The 18,208-nt window shown below is 41.5% G+C and overlaps 1 protein-coding gene across 1 annotated transcript in view; it reads left to right on the top strand.

Annotated features, from left to right (window-relative positions):
• ANK3 (ankyrin 3) overlaps positions 1–18,208 on the top strand; it is a gene marked incomplete at its 5' end in the record, with an annotated part of 212,243 nt that overhangs the window by 122,001 nt on the left and 72,034 nt on the right. Inside the window, 6 exons of the mRNA XM_082309097.1 lie at positions 3,761–3,859; positions 3,949–4,047; positions 4,449–4,544; positions 7,828–7,900; positions 8,099–8,161; positions 15,465–15,588. Of these exons, the coding sequence (XP_082165223.1) occupies positions 3,761–3,859; positions 3,949–4,047; positions 4,449–4,544; positions 7,828–7,900; positions 8,099–8,161; positions 15,465–15,588 (554 nt within the window). The remainder of the gene's footprint in view (positions 1–3,760; positions 3,860–3,948; positions 4,048–4,448; positions 4,545–7,827; positions 7,901–8,098; positions 8,162–15,464; positions 15,589–18,208) is intronic.

Genomic DNA, 18,208 nt, shown 5'->3' with positions numbered 1-18,208 from the left:
AAAAGAAAGCTCCCAGGTCCCTCCAGTGAGTTCAGACAGGAAACTGATATTTTGTCACCAGGCTAGCAGGTGCCCGTATCGCTACCGAGGGCATGTGTGATGCCTGTAGCAGAGAAGCTGCCTTTCAGTGCAGGCGCCTCCAGCTGCCATACCTGACCAAGCCAGCAGCACCGAGAGCTTCAGAGGGAGCTTCCTTACAGCTTCTGCTCTGGGACACCAAGAGCTGTAGCAGGGAGAATACTGACCATGTCACCATGGAAATGTCATGATTTCTACCATGCATTTGGAGGGGAAAGAGGAAAAGTTTTCACTTAGTCTCTGATTTAAACAGCAGGCTGGCCAGGAATGACAAAGAGCATCAATAATTACTCCTCTAGCCATTTATGAAGGTACCACATGTAAATCTTTGTATATACCATTTGCAGAAGGAAACTGACGTTGTACTGCAGTAAATATCAGGGGGGTTGATAGCTCCTTCTTCAATATTCATTGTGACATGCTGGAGAGAGAAGCCTTTACAGATCACTTGAAAGGGAAAGTTGAGATCAGCTGGTCTTGGCTCTCTGATACTCTCCAGATTTTAATGTTTTATGGTTATTAGCAGGGGGTTCCCAGCAGGTGGCCCTTGACTCTGGATTTCATCTCCCCGGTTGGTTTTATCATGTCTGATTTTTGTTGACCTTGCAGGTCATGTTAAGAGGCCTGTATTTTGAAGGGGGGGGAAGGGGATTAAGTTCTTGTATGAGGAGGTTTCACAGCTTTTTTTTTAACTGATGTTTTGATAGTTTGGCCATGTTTTAATCTGAGTTTATCTTTGGACATGTGGGAGTAGGGGCTGCAGAAGTTGCATTTGAGGCACATGGCTGTGAGTACGCTCAGCATTCTGCTGAAGACTCAAGACTCTGGCCAGCTTAGGGAGCCCTATCATATTCAGACCCCGGGCACTGCTAGGAAGCTATTAGGCCAACCCTAAACTAACAGTAACTGTAAGATGAGGTCACAAAGTTCAGTTCATGATGACTACATTTTAGCTAGTGCTTAGGCTCTTACCACTGTGCGCACCTGTTCTGTGGGAAAAGTTCCTTGTAGTCATTTGGCATCTGATCCAATGTTCATATAAGTCAACGGAAAGTTTCATTCTGCTGATGCCAACGGAATTTGGATCCAGCGCTGTTTCTTGCAATGATTAACTTGTCCTGGTTGTCAAAGATAGTAGTTTCTTTAGATGGCAAAGGGTATATAATTAACTGACAAAAAAATACACACCCTAATTTAAAGTAACTGGCACAGCTACCATCTCCTAGCATGTGTTAATACAACTGAAATTAGGTAACGTTATGTGAAGTAGTATCAGAGGCAAAATGATGTGAAGAAAATGGTGTGTCTAAACCCATGCAGACTTGAAACTTCCCTCTAGTGGAAATAGTTCCCATTTGAGGTTTTCTCTTTCTTTCTTCTGAGCAGCTTTGATCTCATGGTTTAAACATGTGGTGTAGTCCTGCCTCCTGAACCCCAGGCTGACCTTGGACTTGCCTGCTCAGTGCTTTTGACCAAGTCGTCTAACCTGGCCACACCTCACTGACATGGATGTACAAATGAAGGATGACAGGCTGCAGCTTTTAACTCCCTGTGTGCCTCTACCTCTTAGGCACCAGGCTTTTCTTCTCAGAGCAGGAAAGCAAAGGCACTTTTTCACCTTTAAACACTGGTGAGAGCAGCAGGAGCCTGGTCAATATAAGATCAGCCCATCTTTCAGTGTTTTTACCCACAAGTTTGGCTTTTGGATCTAGTTCCGGATCATTCAATCCCAAGTAGTGTATTTTCCTTCTGGCCGAGTGGCTGTTTTGGACTCTACCAGCAGCCAAGATGTGCACCATGGCCATGTTTCCCCATATATATTATAACTGACATTTCTGCCACTGGAATTAATGATCTCAGACAGCCTCACCTCTTACTCTTTTTGTGAAAGCAGAATTCTTGTAGATTAACAGCAGTGCACATTTGCAGTGTATTTTACCATATGTTTAGTGTATATATGTTCCTCATATCAGTTATGATTTTTATAGCCTAGCAATTGATTTTTCCACAAAAACTGGTAATGGAGCATGGGGCCAATACTGCATTGGAAGTCTCACAGAGTAGCAAAAGGACATATCACACTGGCAGTGTAGTTTCATCCTGCTTGCAAAATGGCAAAGCCCCATGTGAATACTGGCTAATATGACCCTTCTGGCATCTCAGAGCCTGTCAACTGGGCCCATGAAACCTGACCTTTAAAGGAGAAAGGAATCCTAATGACTCACCTCAAGAGAGGGGGAAGCCCATTAATCCATCTCCGTGAGCCAAGCAAAGCATCTGCTGGAAAGCCATCAAGCTATTAGTGTGAGTGGGGGGGAGGTTTGGGGAAAAGTGGCCTCTCTCCATGCCATGGAGAAAAATAGCAAGTGTCCTGTTTAGAGGTAGCCATCTACCAAACTGTCCTTTGCGCAGCTCTAGATTGATTGTATTTGTTAAGGAAGAAGAGATAGTGTTGTCTTGCAGGGAAGATAAGGCAGGAAAAGATAATTACTTCAAGAAAGATAATCTAATCATTTCTAATACGTTAAGCATCTCAAGTAAGTCCAACTTTTTCAAAACTGCTAACAGTGTTCTCATGTAGTAAGAGATTAGAAAAAGAGCAGCAAGAGCAAGCTTTGGTCCTCTTTGTTTTGTTGCATTGTGTGTTAAATGTTAACTGTTGATTAAAGTGTTTATTACAATGAACAAGTTTCAACATGCTGTTTGACTTATTTTAAATATGTGGGGTTTTAAAGTGAACGAGTTCAGAGTCAGCCTAGTGACTTCTGCTTTGCTAGCAGGAGTAGTTTTTAAAAAACAGGAGTAGTTTTTAAAAATCTTGTCAGGTTTTAAAATGATGTTCTTCTTGTACTAACTGGTTTTAGAAAAATTTCCAAAATGTGTATACTTTACTACAAAAAGCCATTTAGTTGCCTTTAGAGCATTTGGTGGGAGAGTTGCAATGTTGACAAGCATTTTTAGTCTGTCCACTAGTAATGAAAAATAAGTAACGGGAACAAAAAGGATACATTCAACTTTCTCATCTTTGAAGTTGCCAAGAAAAAGCATTTTCTTCCAGTTTGCATAACGCAAGGCCAGATACATGAAAAATCAGACTTTTCTGTCTTAAAGTCTCAATTCACCAGCTGGTGTTCCAGTTTCTGTAGGACTATAAGGTTCTGGCAGAGCTGGCAAATCAGTTGCATTGGTTTAGATTTACCTTCCGGGTATTTCAGTCAGAATGGATAGACTGCAAGTTGCACCATAGCTGAGGCAGCCCTCAGCACGCCTGGTTTTTAGAAAGTTGTTGTTACTTACTTATTTACTTACTTGTTTATTATCACACTATAGGAGCACCAAACATGTGAACCGCACTGTGCAAGGCATTATACACGCATTTATTTAAAAAGGTGGGCTCTGCCCTAGAGACTTGATAGTCTGACCATTGGCGAGGAAGGCAAATCTTTAATCAACATTGCATGTGTTGAAGATTACAGAAATACAAGGCATTTGGAGAGGTTCACATACAACGGAACTTGAACTGACATTCATGAGAAGTGTGGGGTTTTTCCAGGGTTGGAGGATTTTTCACATAGGCCAAAGAAATAAAGCTTAACAGGATTTTTGCTGTTTCATGTCTGTTTTTTTTTGTTAGGGGACATGTGGGATATTCACATTTACTAATTGCTTGTGTTCATTCTAGATGGGATATACTCCTTTACATGTTGGCTGCCACTACGGAAACATAAAAATTGTTAACTTCCTTCTGCAACATTCTGCAAAAGTTAATGCCAAAACGAAGGTGAGTTTTCCGCCTCTGCCGCACTCGTTCTGTGGAGGCGGCTTGTGCGCTGTGCCCACTGCAGCCTTTCCCTTTCTCTGTGCCTGCAGAACGGGTACACGCCGCTGCATCAGGCTGCGCAGCAGGGGCACACCCACATCATCAACGTCCTGCTCCAGCACGGCGCGGCGCCCAACGAGCTCACTGTGGTAAGTGCAGGGGGTCCACGGCGAGGCCGCCACTTTCCCCTCTGGCTCTGTTGTCCCATCCCGCGTAAAGCATTTGAGCAAGGGGAATGTGGAAAAAATGTGTGTGGTGGGAGAGGAAAAGAGCAGAGGAAGCCTACTCCCATCACCCCCACGTCCTCCATGCCATCACCTCTTCCAAAACTAGAACCGCAAACATCTGAAAATCTTTTCATTTTCATCCCACTTCTATAAGGAGTTAAAAACTTAGTTATATATCCTACTACCTAAAATATATTTATTTCGGTCAACAACGTGCAAACATTTATTTGACCTTTATTGTACATTTTTCTACAGTTAATTAGCAGTTTCTACACTTAGCCTTGCTAACATTCAACTTTTGTTATAAATGTTTCAATTGCTAGAATGGAAACACTGCCCTCGCCATTGCTAAGCGACTTGGCTACATTTCAGTCGTTGACACACTGAAGGTGGTGACAGAAGAGACCATGACTACAATTGTAAGTACAGCTTAGTTCAGTAGTGAATGGAAGAATTTTTCCTAAGCCAGTGTATTCAGCTTTGTTTAATTACATGTCTACGGAGATTCCAGTTTAATTTCCACCTATTTCCTTTTAGCAGTATGAAGTAGATATTAAGTCAAATATGAGCAATGTATTTTTAAGGTAGTAGATGTTATTAGGATGTATGCAGAAAGAGTACCAACCAAGCAGAAAATGGACAGTGCAAATGACTAGTCATAGTTGCCATATTTTTCTGCATATCTTGTTGTTTAGGGCACAAACCACATGAATACAGGCTGGTTTGTAGTTGAAAAGACATTGCTACAGACTTGTATAAATAGAAGCTGCTTCTGCCTTTTGAGAGGGTTTGCCAAGGGACTGATGTATAATGGCTTGTATTTGGCCTAAGAGAACCTATTCCAGTCTAAAAAGTGGTTGGAATTGACTTAAAAGCACCTCATTGTGTAGTTTCTGGCATCTTCTGAAAGACGGTGAAAGGCGGTCTTCTGCAAGCAGCCATAGTCAGCTCCTGCAACCCCAGCTATCCATTCATTGACATATACATGAAGTCCAGCTTGTCTGTCTTGCCTCTCAGGAAGGCTTATTGCAGCGTTAGCCAGAAGAGATTAAAGGGACTAGCAATGGTCAAATATTACCTGCTATCAGAAAAATGGTGATTCACAGAACCCAAAACATTTCTCAGAAAGATCTTTTGTTCATTAAGGTTTTGCCAAATTGCTCTATGAAGAAAACAGTTTTGTGAGGTGAGGAGCCACCATGCACCACCATAGTAGTAAAGCCGAAATTGGGTCTTAAGAACATAAATTCAGAGCATTGGCGCCAAATTTGCTTTTTCCTTTCTGCAACTTTTTTTTCTGATTAAAAAGAAAAAGAGAGGTATGTGCATGTATGTATTTTTAGGCGTATCAGAGATGGAAAGCAGTTACTGTGTGTTCTATGTTTTGTCATCACCCATTCGTGTGGTTTATCAGTGCAAGCAGGTGGTTGCAATACAATGAGCATTTGGGGTGACAGGCAGATTTTAGCTCTGCTACTGTGTGTACCTTTTTTTCCTGTGACTTTCCTGCCTGTGGTCTTTAATTCAGTTGCTTACAGAAAATCCACCACACAGAAGACAAATTTCAGAACAATATAATATAAAGGAATATGACAGAAAATAATAACAATTTTTTCTTACAGCTTCTCTCTAGGTTTTCTCAGGAACACATTTCTCTCTAGAAAGATTCCAAAATAGTTTTCCACAACCTGAAAAATTTGATGGAGAAGATTATACGGGGTAGCATGAACTTGAATGATTGCATAGTATACAACTAGGTAGCTGCTGGAAAAGTAAACCCACTTTTTTATGCTAAGAAATCCCAATATCACAAGGTCATTCTTAGCTTGTAGAACCAAGAAGCTGGGGGAGTTTGTGCTGCGTAAGACAACTGATCATTTATGTTCCGTAGATGAAGAAGAGTAGAGACATGGTGGGTCAGACTATGAATTGTGCTAGAAGAAATGTTAGATGCTGAAAGGCCCATACTACCCCAAATACCTACTTTCAAGATAAACCCAGAAATAATTTCCGTTAAAATCAGAATATGCTGCTTATCAGTCACAAGTGTGTAATTGTCAGACTTTGGAAGTCTAGACATGAAATGTGATTTACAACTGAGGGTCTTAAAAACTCAGTTTGACTGCTGAGACGTATTTTTTGAGGCTTGTGGCTAAACAACTCCCAAAGGTAAATTTAATGAAACCAGGGATGAACATAGCTAATTTTACTACAATTTTGCTCAAACACCAATAAAAAAATCCAGTAGTGCCTGAAAAGAAAAGTCCTTTGATTTTGCTAGTTTAACAGCAATGTGTTTAAAAGCTTTGCAATTAATTCCCACAAAATGAAAGAAGTGTGAGGCTTTTTATAAGTTTTGTGATGTTTGAGCATGCAGGAGCTCTTCTGCATATATCAGGTGATGGCAGTAGGCCAAGAAACATGAACTGCCAAATGACTATTCATGAGGCCAGACAAAAATTGAAATATTTTAAAATAAATGAAAATGGAAAAGCTATTTTGTCCTCCTGAACTTGTTAATGATTTCTTATTTGTATATGAAGGATGAGAAGTAATGGCAGTTAAACATAATATAATATAAAAACCCCATAAAGATGGGAGTGGGTTTTGGTGTGGGGTTTGCTTTTTGGTTTTTTTTTTGTTTGTTTGTTTTTAATTCCACTGCACTCCTTGAATGGTAACTCTGCAGGGTCTCCTGTGTGACCTAAAACTTTACCAGTGCTTGTTGTGCTGTACCGCAGCTGGAGAGTAAAATGTGCATATGTGTGTCATTCGTGGGATACACAGGTATTCTAGGAACAGATTTCAGGCATTCATAACATTTTTTTTTTCTGCTTCTGATTTTTTTTTTTTTATATTGGTCTTTGAGTCTGAATCAATATAAACATCAGGATGAAAATCAACCAACCACTTCTGAGTGTCTTTCATGCATGAATTCCTTAAGGGGTATCTTTTAGCCTGCATGTGGTTACAATTGTTCTCATTTGTGGGAAAAACACACAATTCATGCTGAGGCGCCTCTGAAAAATTCACGTAGATTAAGCCTGCTCCCAAATTCTTCACCGAAAGGATAGTTGGGCATTGGACCAGGCTGCCCAGGGAAGTGGTTGAGTCCCCATCCCTGGAGGTATTTAAAAGACGGGTAGACGTAGTGCTTAGGGACATGATTTAGTGGTGGGCTTGGCAGTGATAGGTTAATGGTTGGACTTGGTGATCTTAAGGGTCTTTTCCAACCTAAACGATTCTATGATTCTATGATTTTTCTAACGACAAAGGAGAAATACTTCCCTCAGAAAGTTTAGTTTAAATAGAGATGGTATATTCCTGCTCAAAATTTAGACTGTGTAGAGAGTTCTTATTAAAACCCTTGACATGAAACTCTTTTCAGTGTACTTGTTTCTTCTTTTGATATCATCATCTTCTAGGCTTTCAGCTCATCCTTCTTCTGCTGTGAAAATTTGAGTACACTTTAAAACACAGATATAATATTGCCTATTTCTGTATTATTTCATGTAGCCTTTTTTAATGTATAGTTCAATGCATCTATAAAAAGGAAAGTGAATAAGAAGCTAAGAAAACTAAATCTTGTTTTGCTAACTGCAGATAAAAATATGTCCTACCTTGCATTTAATTTTTAAAATAACTATAATTTTAAGGAAAATGATGCCTGCACTCTGAAAGGATTTTTTTTTTCTTTCACAGACTGTTACAGAAAAGCACAAAATGAATGTACCCGAAACCATGAATGAAGTTCTTGATATGTCTGATGATGAAGGTATTAAAAAATAAAAAACCCCTCTCACTTATTTTTCAGTCTTTTGTTGTTGTAAGAAATGTTTGTTTAAAAAAAAGGCAACAAGCAAACAGTATTAGTTGGATATTGTCTTTGCACATTGTCTTACATTGATTGTTTTGTTGATACATTGATAGTCTATGCTTTTATTTAATTATTTTGTTTATTTAAATCATGCAGTTCGTAAAGCCAATGCCCCTGAAATACTCAGTGATGCTGAATATTTGTCAGATGTTGAAGAAGGTATTTGTGCATTTTTGTACTGCAGTGATATTTAACTTAAGCCTCTGCCTTCTATTTCGTCTGTCTGAAAATTAATCCTTTCAGATAATTTTCTTATTATCCCACTAACAGTAATTTCTGCTTTACAATTAAGAACGCTTTCAAAAATTCTTTGAGCTATTGCTGATAATCCTCTAATTTTTTCTGAATCTCTTACTCCCTATTTTTTAATCAAATTACCTCCAGTTTCCTGGAATAGTCCTTTTGCTGCTGCTTCTGTAAAGTGGAGAATTGTCTCATTATTGTAACTGAAAAATTAAATCTCGGACAAAAGGGTCAAATATCAAAACACTTTGGAAGAAATAACTGATAGTGAAAGTGAACAGCAGAAGAAATGAATTTTTTTGTTTTGTTTGTTTTTTTTTAAATTCTGATGTGGATTAAGCTCTGAAATTGTTGATTTACATTGATAGTGGACTCTTAGCCTGGAAAGAAGTATTTTCAGGGTGGGTTTTTTTGGTTGTTTTTTTTGTTTGGTTGGTTTTTTTATATATAATAGTTCAGTCATGATATTCAGTAAAACCACATCAGACTACTTTTGTCCTGAATAAAGAGGATGCTGCATTGGACTCAACATGTTGGTGTTTGTTACTATTAAGGAAGTACTTTGCAGCTGAGGTTTCATCTGTATCACCCTGCAAAGTGATGTGAAATCTGTGAGAGTGGCCATAAAGCCCTCTGTTTTCAGTGCCTCTAAGAAGTCTCCTGAGCTATTTGCGCTAGCAGCCTGCCCATGCCAGCTCACTCCTCGGTGCTGGGCAGGCTTGACGTGGCTTCAGTGGCCCCCAAGTATTTAAAACCCCTTTGGCAACTGCTTCCCTCCCCTATACCAGCATCCCCTGTTAGGTCAGACCTCTCCTGGTTTGGATGTGCAGGAGTCCGTGCGAGTTTCACCAGGAACTGCAGGTTTCCAGAGGCCACGGTGGGATTAGGTTCCCAGGTGACATTCAGAAACGGGAAGGTTTTGAGTTGATGAAGAGGATGACAGTGTCCTGAAGGCTTTTTTGTGTGTCCCCATCCACTTGCATGAGAGCTGCAGTTTTTTCTTCTCTAGTAGGAAAACAAGTGACTGGGTTCAATTTTCTTGTGCTTCTTTAGTTAATCTCTCTGTCTTCCTCCCTAGTGAAATATTTACTTTTAATTTTTACAGTATTTAAGCAGTAAGGTATAAGAGCTATTTAGCTAAGTTCATTGTGTGCAGCTCTTGTTTAATTCATGCATTGAGGCTTTTGGTTTGTTTTCAGTTTGTCATTGTGTTCCCATTGCTGCAGTTCCAAAAGGATAGTGTTCTTACCCTACACCTGTGTTTTACAAATAACTCTCTTAGGCTATTGTACTGCTCAAAATACTGTATTGTTTTAACTGACTGGAACACTGATGCATAACAGTGTTGGTTAATAGAGCAGTAACTATTTCTGTATGCCACTGCACAGCATGTGGTGAGGTACAGATGAGAAACACTCCTATATGGAATCTGGATATTAGAACCAAAGATGTAAAATGTGTCTTTTAATATATGGGATCATTTGTTATGGCCACATGCAAAGCCTGCAGGGATGTGAGATCTGTGGAAGGTTTTTATAGTCACTAACTCTCAGTTTAACAACAACAACAACAAAAAAACAAACCAAAAAAGAAACCAACAAACCAGAAATTAAGAATGCAGGTAATGTGATTGATTCCTTGCCTAGAGACTATTCTGCACCCATGTTGTTACTACGGGAGCTAAGAGACTGGTTTATATATAACAGGGTCATTTTCAAACCTAACACTGAAAGGGAGCTCTCAAATCAAATAATAGGTATTTTATTAATCTATGCTGAAGCATTCCAGCGTGCAAGGCATGCAATGAATTACAGGCTTTGAGGTAATAACCGCTGTATCTCTTTCCTGACTTGCACATCTGTAAAGACAATATGCCGGTGCCCATCCCCACAACTCCTCAGTGTCGATAGGGTATTTACATACAATGCATCCACTTAGGGCAGTAGAAATAAATATGTTCAAGATGGTAATGTACTCTGACAAATCTCATAGCCAGGGAGCCAATTTCCAAGTGAGAGAAGGGCACAAATTTACAGCCCAAATCCAAGCTCTCTCTCACTTGGCTAACATTCATGTCATCAGCCAAAACTTCAGTGAGAGAAACTTGTTTAATGATTTCTCAATATGCCACAATCCTCAACGTTTCTCTCATAAGAGAAATTGAAGGTTTGGAAAGTAGAGTCTCAGAGCTCAGAGACAAATGTCAGGAAACTGTTTCCTTGCATTTATGTCTTGCTGTGCCCGCTAAATAAGTATTTACATGGAAATGGTGTAATTTCTCTTCCCTGCTGAGGACAGTTTGGTTTGGAGTCAGACTGGTTGAGAGAGGAGACCTTTTCTTCCTTTTCCTAGACTACTCTGGCAATTCTGCCCAACTGAGGTTACATGTTGGGAAACTGCTACACCGCAATAAAGAAATGGTGTTGTTTTGAAAGATGTGAACATGATTTTGTGGGAAAACGATGAAGGCTCATCTTTGTATATAGCAGGAAGTTTGTAGCAGAATATAGAGCAATTCCGATGCGCACTGAACATGTGCTCTGCTCTTATTTTTGAAGAGATTGCAAATCTTATAAATGTGAAACCTGAGACTGCCAGAACTGGGTCTTTCCTCTTACTGTCTCCAGATGTGAGCTCTCAGCCCACACCCTGCACAGCTGCTGGGAGCCCCGGCGGTGCGCCCTGTGGCCACAGGGCTGGTGGGGAGCCAGGAATGGGCCATGCTAAAGCACAACCCCAGCCATCTGCGGGAGACCCGGAGGGAACCCCCTCGCATGCTCGGCCTTGGAGCATCCCTCCGGGTGGGTGCAAGAGTGTTAATCTGGTGGAGGAAGCTGAAGCCATGCTGTGACTGCCACAACCCAGCAATGAGCTCTCTCACAACAGCGCCCCCCCCCCCCCCCCCCAAGCCACCACTGCTGTCCCAGAGGCAAAGGGACAACAAGCAATGGAAGTTGATAGAAAGAAGGGTGAGACTATGTGAGCAGCAAAGGGAAAATAATCCAAACCAAAAAATAGTTCAGGTGTTGAGCATTTAGACAGTCATTGTCAAGAAACATTTATTGTCGAGCTTTTAATTTTTTTTATTTGGTCTTCAGTAGATAACAAACTTTTGGGTGTAAATAAGGACACTGTTTTAAACCCATTTAAGGGAGATTCCTCTCAGTAGGAGTAAGTAACATGCTAATCAATCCCTGGCAGATTAGACAGATGTCCTAGTGAACGCACGCTGCCTGATCCCTGAGTAGGTGCTGAGGTACAGCGGTTTATGTGCCTTTAAGACAGGTCAGGGCATCCCCTTGCGTGAAAGTCTGTTATTGATCATTTTAGGAGGCGTTGATTTATTATATTTTTATGCTCAGAGTTTTCTGAGTTTCTTCATCTCCATAAAATTTTACAGATTCATAAAAGTTTCAGCGGTTTGGTATTGGCTTTTCTCCATACTTGTGTGAAACCAAAACTTTGGCTACAACTAGAAGCATCCTGCTCTTCCCTGTGGCTGTACCTCTTCTGCCATCAGCCAGCTCTGGACAGGCTGTGAGGAGGGAGTGGCAAAAGCTTCAGGGATCTTTAGCAAAGCCAATAACAAATGCCCACTTGGATCCCAGGCCATGATTAAATTTTGTTTGGGACTTTTCCCAAGCCACATGATGCTTTCTCTCCTGCTGCCAGAGAACCTGTATTTCCCACTGGCCTTTAAAAAGAGCACCTACCCTGTGCTCTTGCAATTCCCAGCTGTAGTAGACACGCTGAGGGACCAGAAAAATGGGGAAAACATGGGAAAAGGTGATGAGAGGTATGGAAAAACTTCTCGGGAGAAAAGAGTAAATAGAGTAGGACTGTCCACACCAGAAAAAAAAGCTAAATGAGGGATAGGCTAAAATGTATAAAAACAGTGGGTGGCAAAGTGAGCAGTAATGCTCGCTGCCTCTCCAGAAGTCCAAGAATAGGGGACGTCAGTGACACCAGCAAGAGGCAGATTCAGCTTAAATTAAAAGGGCTGCTCTTCCTGCAACAGGTAGTTGAATTGTGTGATTCCTTAGCACACATCCTTGGTGTGGGGAATGGAAAAAATTTACGTGACTTCAAAGTGTAACTGCAAGAATTTCAAAAGGAAAAAAAAAAACCAACCCTGTTCATGACTATACAAACCTCTTGTGGCTTTAGAAAATGTGTGCTCAAATCACTGTCAGCTAGAAAAATGTCCTGGAGGACTTCCACTGTTTCATGTTCTTATATTCTTCCGTGAAGTGTGGCTGCTGTCAGAGGCAGGGTATACTAGAACTGATGGGCCTTTGCTTTGACCTACTGCCGCTCTTCTTCCCTGGATTTTGAACAGTTTCCTATACTTGTGATAGCTATGTTTGCCCACTGTTAACAGGCACATCATCTTTCTTCAACACGTAACATATTACAAAGGGAAGGATGGCAATCACAGCAAGGCAATGCAGTATTCTCTTTCTTTGGTGTTTTTTCATCGGTGCCTCACTACTTTGGATATTTCTCTACCATTTGTGTTCAGAGATGAATTTTGTCTTCACTTTTCCACGGGACCTCTTTCCGCAGGAATACAGTGTGCTGTGAGCAAACACTGTGCTCTGCTCCTTACCTGAAAGGCAGAGGATTAGGCTGTGGCACCTAATTAAGCAGAGCGGGATTGCTGAAATGCGCACCACCCGTTTTGCTCCAGCCTCCCACGATCACAAAACAATGTCTGGAATTCTTTGAAATCACCACTCCTAGATGCAGCTTTCCCTTTGATGAGAGCATTTCATCAGAGAGATCCTGCTCTGGCTGGATTAGCTGCAGAGCAGGATAACATCTAATGTATTTTGCAGCTCAACTGGAGTAGCTTTTTATCATTCTCCACCTTGCCTTTGACAAATGATGCTCCTGAAGAAAATGCCTCGCCTGTTCCTTACAGTGGCGCAGCGCTTGTCTTCAGGAGTTGTAAGGGCAGAAGTTTCCAAATGTTACTGGCCCAGTTGTTAGTTGCTTCAAGTTGCGCATCTCTCTCACCCTCTCTGGGCCACCTCACCGCCCCCCAAGCTGCAGGCCATTTTTCTCAACCTCCTGCATTTTCTCTCTGGACACAAGCACCCCACGCTGGAGGGCGGGGAAGGGAGCGGGGGCAGCACCCAGACCCCGCCGTCGGCACCCAGGCAGCAGCTGGGGCTCAACCGGCGCCTGCGGCCGCGGGGATGGCGGCGGGCAGCGGGGGCGGGCGGGGGGAGGCCCCGGCCCCGGCCCCGGCGAGGGCGGGCGGAGCGGAGCGCAGCGCCCTTCCCCGCAGCCCGGCAGCCCCGCGCTCCCGGCTCGGCCTCGGTATCAAGTTACAGAAAAACTACACCCTCGCAGCACCCCTATTTACACACAAATAACTGGAGTGCCTGCGTGTATGTCACCATTCAAGAGGCTTGCCAAGGGAGGCTGTAATCCAATCAGCAGAAGCTTTAAAGGGATGTCTGCGGAGTGATTAAAAGGGGATTTTTTTTTTTTTTTACCCTGTAGTCATTATTTTTCGTTTTGTTTCCTATTTCCAAAGAACTTTGATCTGAGTTGAGAGGACAAAGATGCACATGTCTTAAAATACATACGAAGAGATCGAGATGTTAAGAAGATCTCAGTTGTTGTGTGGAAAGCGAATATGACCCACAGGGATTAGTTTGCTTGTGCTGGTTTGGAGATTAACTCTAAATCACTGCTTAAGGACTAATAGGACTAATAGGAATTCTTGGAAACATCAGGGAAAAAATTCTTATAGACCAGACTGGTGAAAATGGCTTTCCAAAACAGTAAGACTTTTTAAAGTTTAACTTAATATATAATGTTTCTGTTTCTGTTTTTTTGAATGTTTTCTGGTATATTACGAACATTTTAGCTTTCAAACTGTTACTTAAAATACTGGTTGTTGCTGGGCTGGAGGAGAAAGTTGGTCTGTTTGTTTGCCGTTTGCAAAGCAGTAGCTGAAGGGGTATTTTTAGAATTGATTGTTAGTTTAAAACCAGAGCTCGCCTGTGGCTTCCTGAGTTAAGTGAATGGAAACTAGTCTAAACTCCTTGAATGAAAGTGGGAACCGTACAGCTGGGGTTGCGGAGTCACTCACCTTCCCGAACACGCTGTTCAACTTCTCTGTTGTGCAACTTTTACACACCTAAAACGCGTTCACAACAAAGGAGGAGAGCGTGAATGCAGGCAAGTAACGAGCTTACGGGGAGCGCTCTGCTCCCTGTTGTTGAGGGAACGGGGCGGGGGGGGTGGGGGGAATCCTACAGCCGCAAAAGGCATATTTTGGACTTGCTCTGTCAATGCAGGAATGTAGGTTTGCATGATGTAATGGTATGCAAATGCTGCTAGCGAGAGTGAGCTGCTCCGTTAACCCTTTGCGGCATCCGCCCTCCTCTCCGAAGACTTAACTTTCCTTCCTTTCATTGTTTCTAAAACAACTAATCACCCACTTCTCCGTCGGTGCCCGCGTACCGGGCGGGCTGGCCCCGTCGCCTGGGCGGGCCGCGGCTGCCGGGCGCTGGCGGGGGCCAGGCTTTGTCCTGCTCCCGCCGGGCTGCGCCGGAGCCCGGCCCTCGCCCCCGCCGGCTCTGCGGCGGCAGCAACCTTCGGAAAATCAGGCTGGGAGCGTGAAGCAGTTAATTTAAAAAAAAAAAAAAAAAAAAAAAAAAAATTTCCACTTTTACATTCTAACTTGCACAAGTTACTGAGAAATACCTAAGGTGGAAGGCGGGCCTCTTCTTTTACTCAGCGTCCATTCAAGCTTGCCTGCACTTTTCAGTACTGGTGGGCAACCAGGCTGTCTCTCACAGCCAAGTTGTTTTTTTTTTTTTGCATACAGAATAACCTACCTTTAGTTTGTCAGCTTGGGCTTTTTGATAAGGAAAGCAAAAGTCAGTGCAATGGCGCAAAGTAGAGAAGAAGCCTTTAGCTTGCTTAAACGATTGGGCAAAAGTCATCCCTCATATAACTTTATTGGATTTATGTCAAGGCGGAGTTTTGCTTCTTACGTTTGCCCCCAATAAAATTATTTTCTCAGGCCCGTTCAGCGGGTGGATAATTGACATACTACATGGAAAGAGCCTTAGGGAAAGTGGGGGTGACGGGAGTGATTCCTTGTTGGTGAGCAGAGAAGGGCGTTATGACTTACTAAGCACACAAACATTTACAGTACATGTAGCTTCTGATTTCAGCCTGGCTTTTGTACTGGCAGGTGAGGATGCAATGACAGGTGATACGGACAAATACCTTGGACCCCAGGATCTGAAAGAGTTGGGAGATGATTCTTTGCCTGCTGAAGGATACATGGGCTTTAGCCTGGGAGCCCGCTCGGCCAGGTATTGTATTTGCCGTTTCTCGTGTTTGCCTGTCACCACAGTTAGAAGTTTTTAGAAACCAAGCTCACTCTTTCACACAAAGCTGGAGTCTATTTCAAAACAAAGTAGAGGGGGTGGACTTCCATGTTACGATAATACTGCGCCTTTAAAGCATATGTTCATTGCAGTTTTATTTCATATTCTTTATTCATGTTGGCTTCTTATGGCAATGATACAGAAAACTAACTATTCACTTTTTCTGGTATCTGCTCATGCTCTGAACATCTCCAAGGCACCTCTTTGCTAACAGTTTGCAACTGATCTAGAAACTGACCTATAACAGCTGGCAAAAACAGGTTTCTTTTCACTACCGCTGGTCAGATTGATACTCACATTAGAGTATTCCTTAATGGACTAATTTAGCTGAAGAATGTAAATGCCAGAAAAACTGAATGACAATCATTTTGCCGTTTTGGTGCTTTTATTTCTTTAAAGGTGCTAGTGAGTAATCCAACCGAGATAGCCAATATTAAAGAAAAATGCTCCTCAAAATAAAAAACCTAAATTTGTTGTAGGGTTTCGTTTGACAGGGAACGGATTCAGATTACGTGTTACGGAAAACAGGTCAAAGTTTCTGTGAACCTGATAAGATATTGTAAACTTAATATCTGACTAATGTTGATTTCAACTTAGGTGTTTCTAGATCAAAGTTTTAGGTTTCATTTTTGAATCTTGCTAAAGCCTGCACTGTGCGTTGCTCAAAACAATTAAAGCTGTATGAGCAGAGATTACTTCCATAGTTGTGGATTTGCAATGTATTTACTGACAGTTGAATCGTACTGAAGCTAATAATTAAACCTCATAAGCTGGAGCCCTGAGGACTTTTTCCTATGCTGTAGTTTAAAGATCTGTTTTAAAAAGTGAGTTCATTGTCTAACAGTGAATGGCAACTCCCATGAGGTAAAGCTTAGATGTCTACCCTTCGGTCTTGTTTGTTATGGTCGCATTAGAAATGCAAGCATGCAGTGCAAATTTGTTCTTTAGTAGTGCCCAGCCATGTTTTGCTTCACTTACAATTTTTAGGTAAGTTGCTAAGTGTTTATGTAATAATACATTCACAAGGAATGCCAAAATGCGTTTAAATAGTCCATTAGCTAGAAAATTAACAAAACAGATCTGAAGGGAGAATCTTACGTCTTTGTAAACTTAATTAACAAAACTGACATGCTGCTTTTAAACACAGGTTGGCGTGAGCAAGGTCATTATACAGCACTATCAGATGTGGTCAGGTCTGAAGTACTGCGGTGTTGGTGGAGAGGGAGTGCGCCTTGTGTACAGAGCTGGGCACTGATTTACAGGACATCTTTTAGTCATTACAGTACTCTTTCCGCACATGTCTAAATTCTCACTGTGCAAGTGGGAGAGCAGAGTTTCACAGTCAAGATCTGTTAGGTAGATCTGAGGGTTCAACCTCATTTTATCTTTTCTTTGAGAGAAATCTAATATTCCCATGCTTCTGATTTTAGCAGTGCCATTACTATTTGTTGCTGCGTAACTCATTTTTTACATTGCACATGTTATGCTCAGAGGAGAGAAATACAGCGTTTTTCCTGTGAAGTATTTTTTTTTCGCAAAAAGTATTCTGTGGATGTATCTTAATACTGATTCTGAGTGTAACATTAAGAAAGAAACACATTAAATATATAAGCCATCCAGCCATAACATCTTGCTTTTCCCGTCTGATTCTTTGCTTTCTATTTCTCCTGTTTCTTTTCCACTGTAAATTGCTTTAGTCCAAAAGTCAGGTAAGAAGGCATGGCATCGTGTTTCATCTTTCTGCTGCTGCCATTGCTCATCTTCATTTTATTCAGCATTGGAAAGTGACATGCTTTTGTTTGGGGGTAGGGCGGTGGGCTAAGCCTTAGAGAATATCTCTCTGTTATAACAAATATAACTTGATTTCTTTATGCCCTTTATCATGTAAAAGTCTGCTTAACATATGCCTACAGTGTGTAATTAAGATCCCAGTTCGGCTTCCAGCACAAGGAGGAATGTGTGCTAAGGGTCTAGAAAAGTTCGATTAACAACTACAAAATGCATGAAACAAGTTGTAGAGTTTTGAGTCTGAAAAGTGTTGCCAGTTCAAAAGTGTAATATGTTGTTGGATGTTGCTTTTTATTAACTCACGTTTTTTACTACTTTATTTTTTGTCACGTAGCAAGCATGTCTAGGCCTGCAGCATGTTTTTAGCACATACCATAATGTATCTTCCAGGGTTAGGTGTAACACACTCCTACGTTGATCTAATTGCAACACATTCAGAGTGATCATAGTTATTTCTAAATAGTCTAACATGCACAAAATAATCCCCAAAGCATTGGAATCTATATTTAATCATCAATAAGCAAATTTCTGTTCTTTCTTCTTTCATTTCAAAATTATTATCCTTTTTTCTAACTGAAAGAATAACTAGGGTGTTTATAACAAAGTCAAAAGTGGTTCAGCCACAAAGAGAATGACAACACATAAAAGTTGCTCTTAGTTAAACCTGCTTCAGCAATCTGAGCCATATGGGCAGGTGCTGTGACCTACCCACAGCTCCCCCGGGACCTGCCCTCATGGGTCCCCTTTCAGGATTAGG

This window comes from Platalea leucorodia (assembly GCF_965183815.1).
Source record: "Platalea leucorodia genome assembly, chromosome: 4".
Classification (NCBI taxonomy): domain Eukaryota; kingdom Metazoa; phylum Chordata; class Aves; order Pelecaniformes; family Threskiornithidae; genus Platalea; species Platalea leucorodia.
The sequence above is the reverse complement of the archived record's forward strand: the minus strand, read 5'-3'. Positions and strand labels throughout refer to the sequence as shown.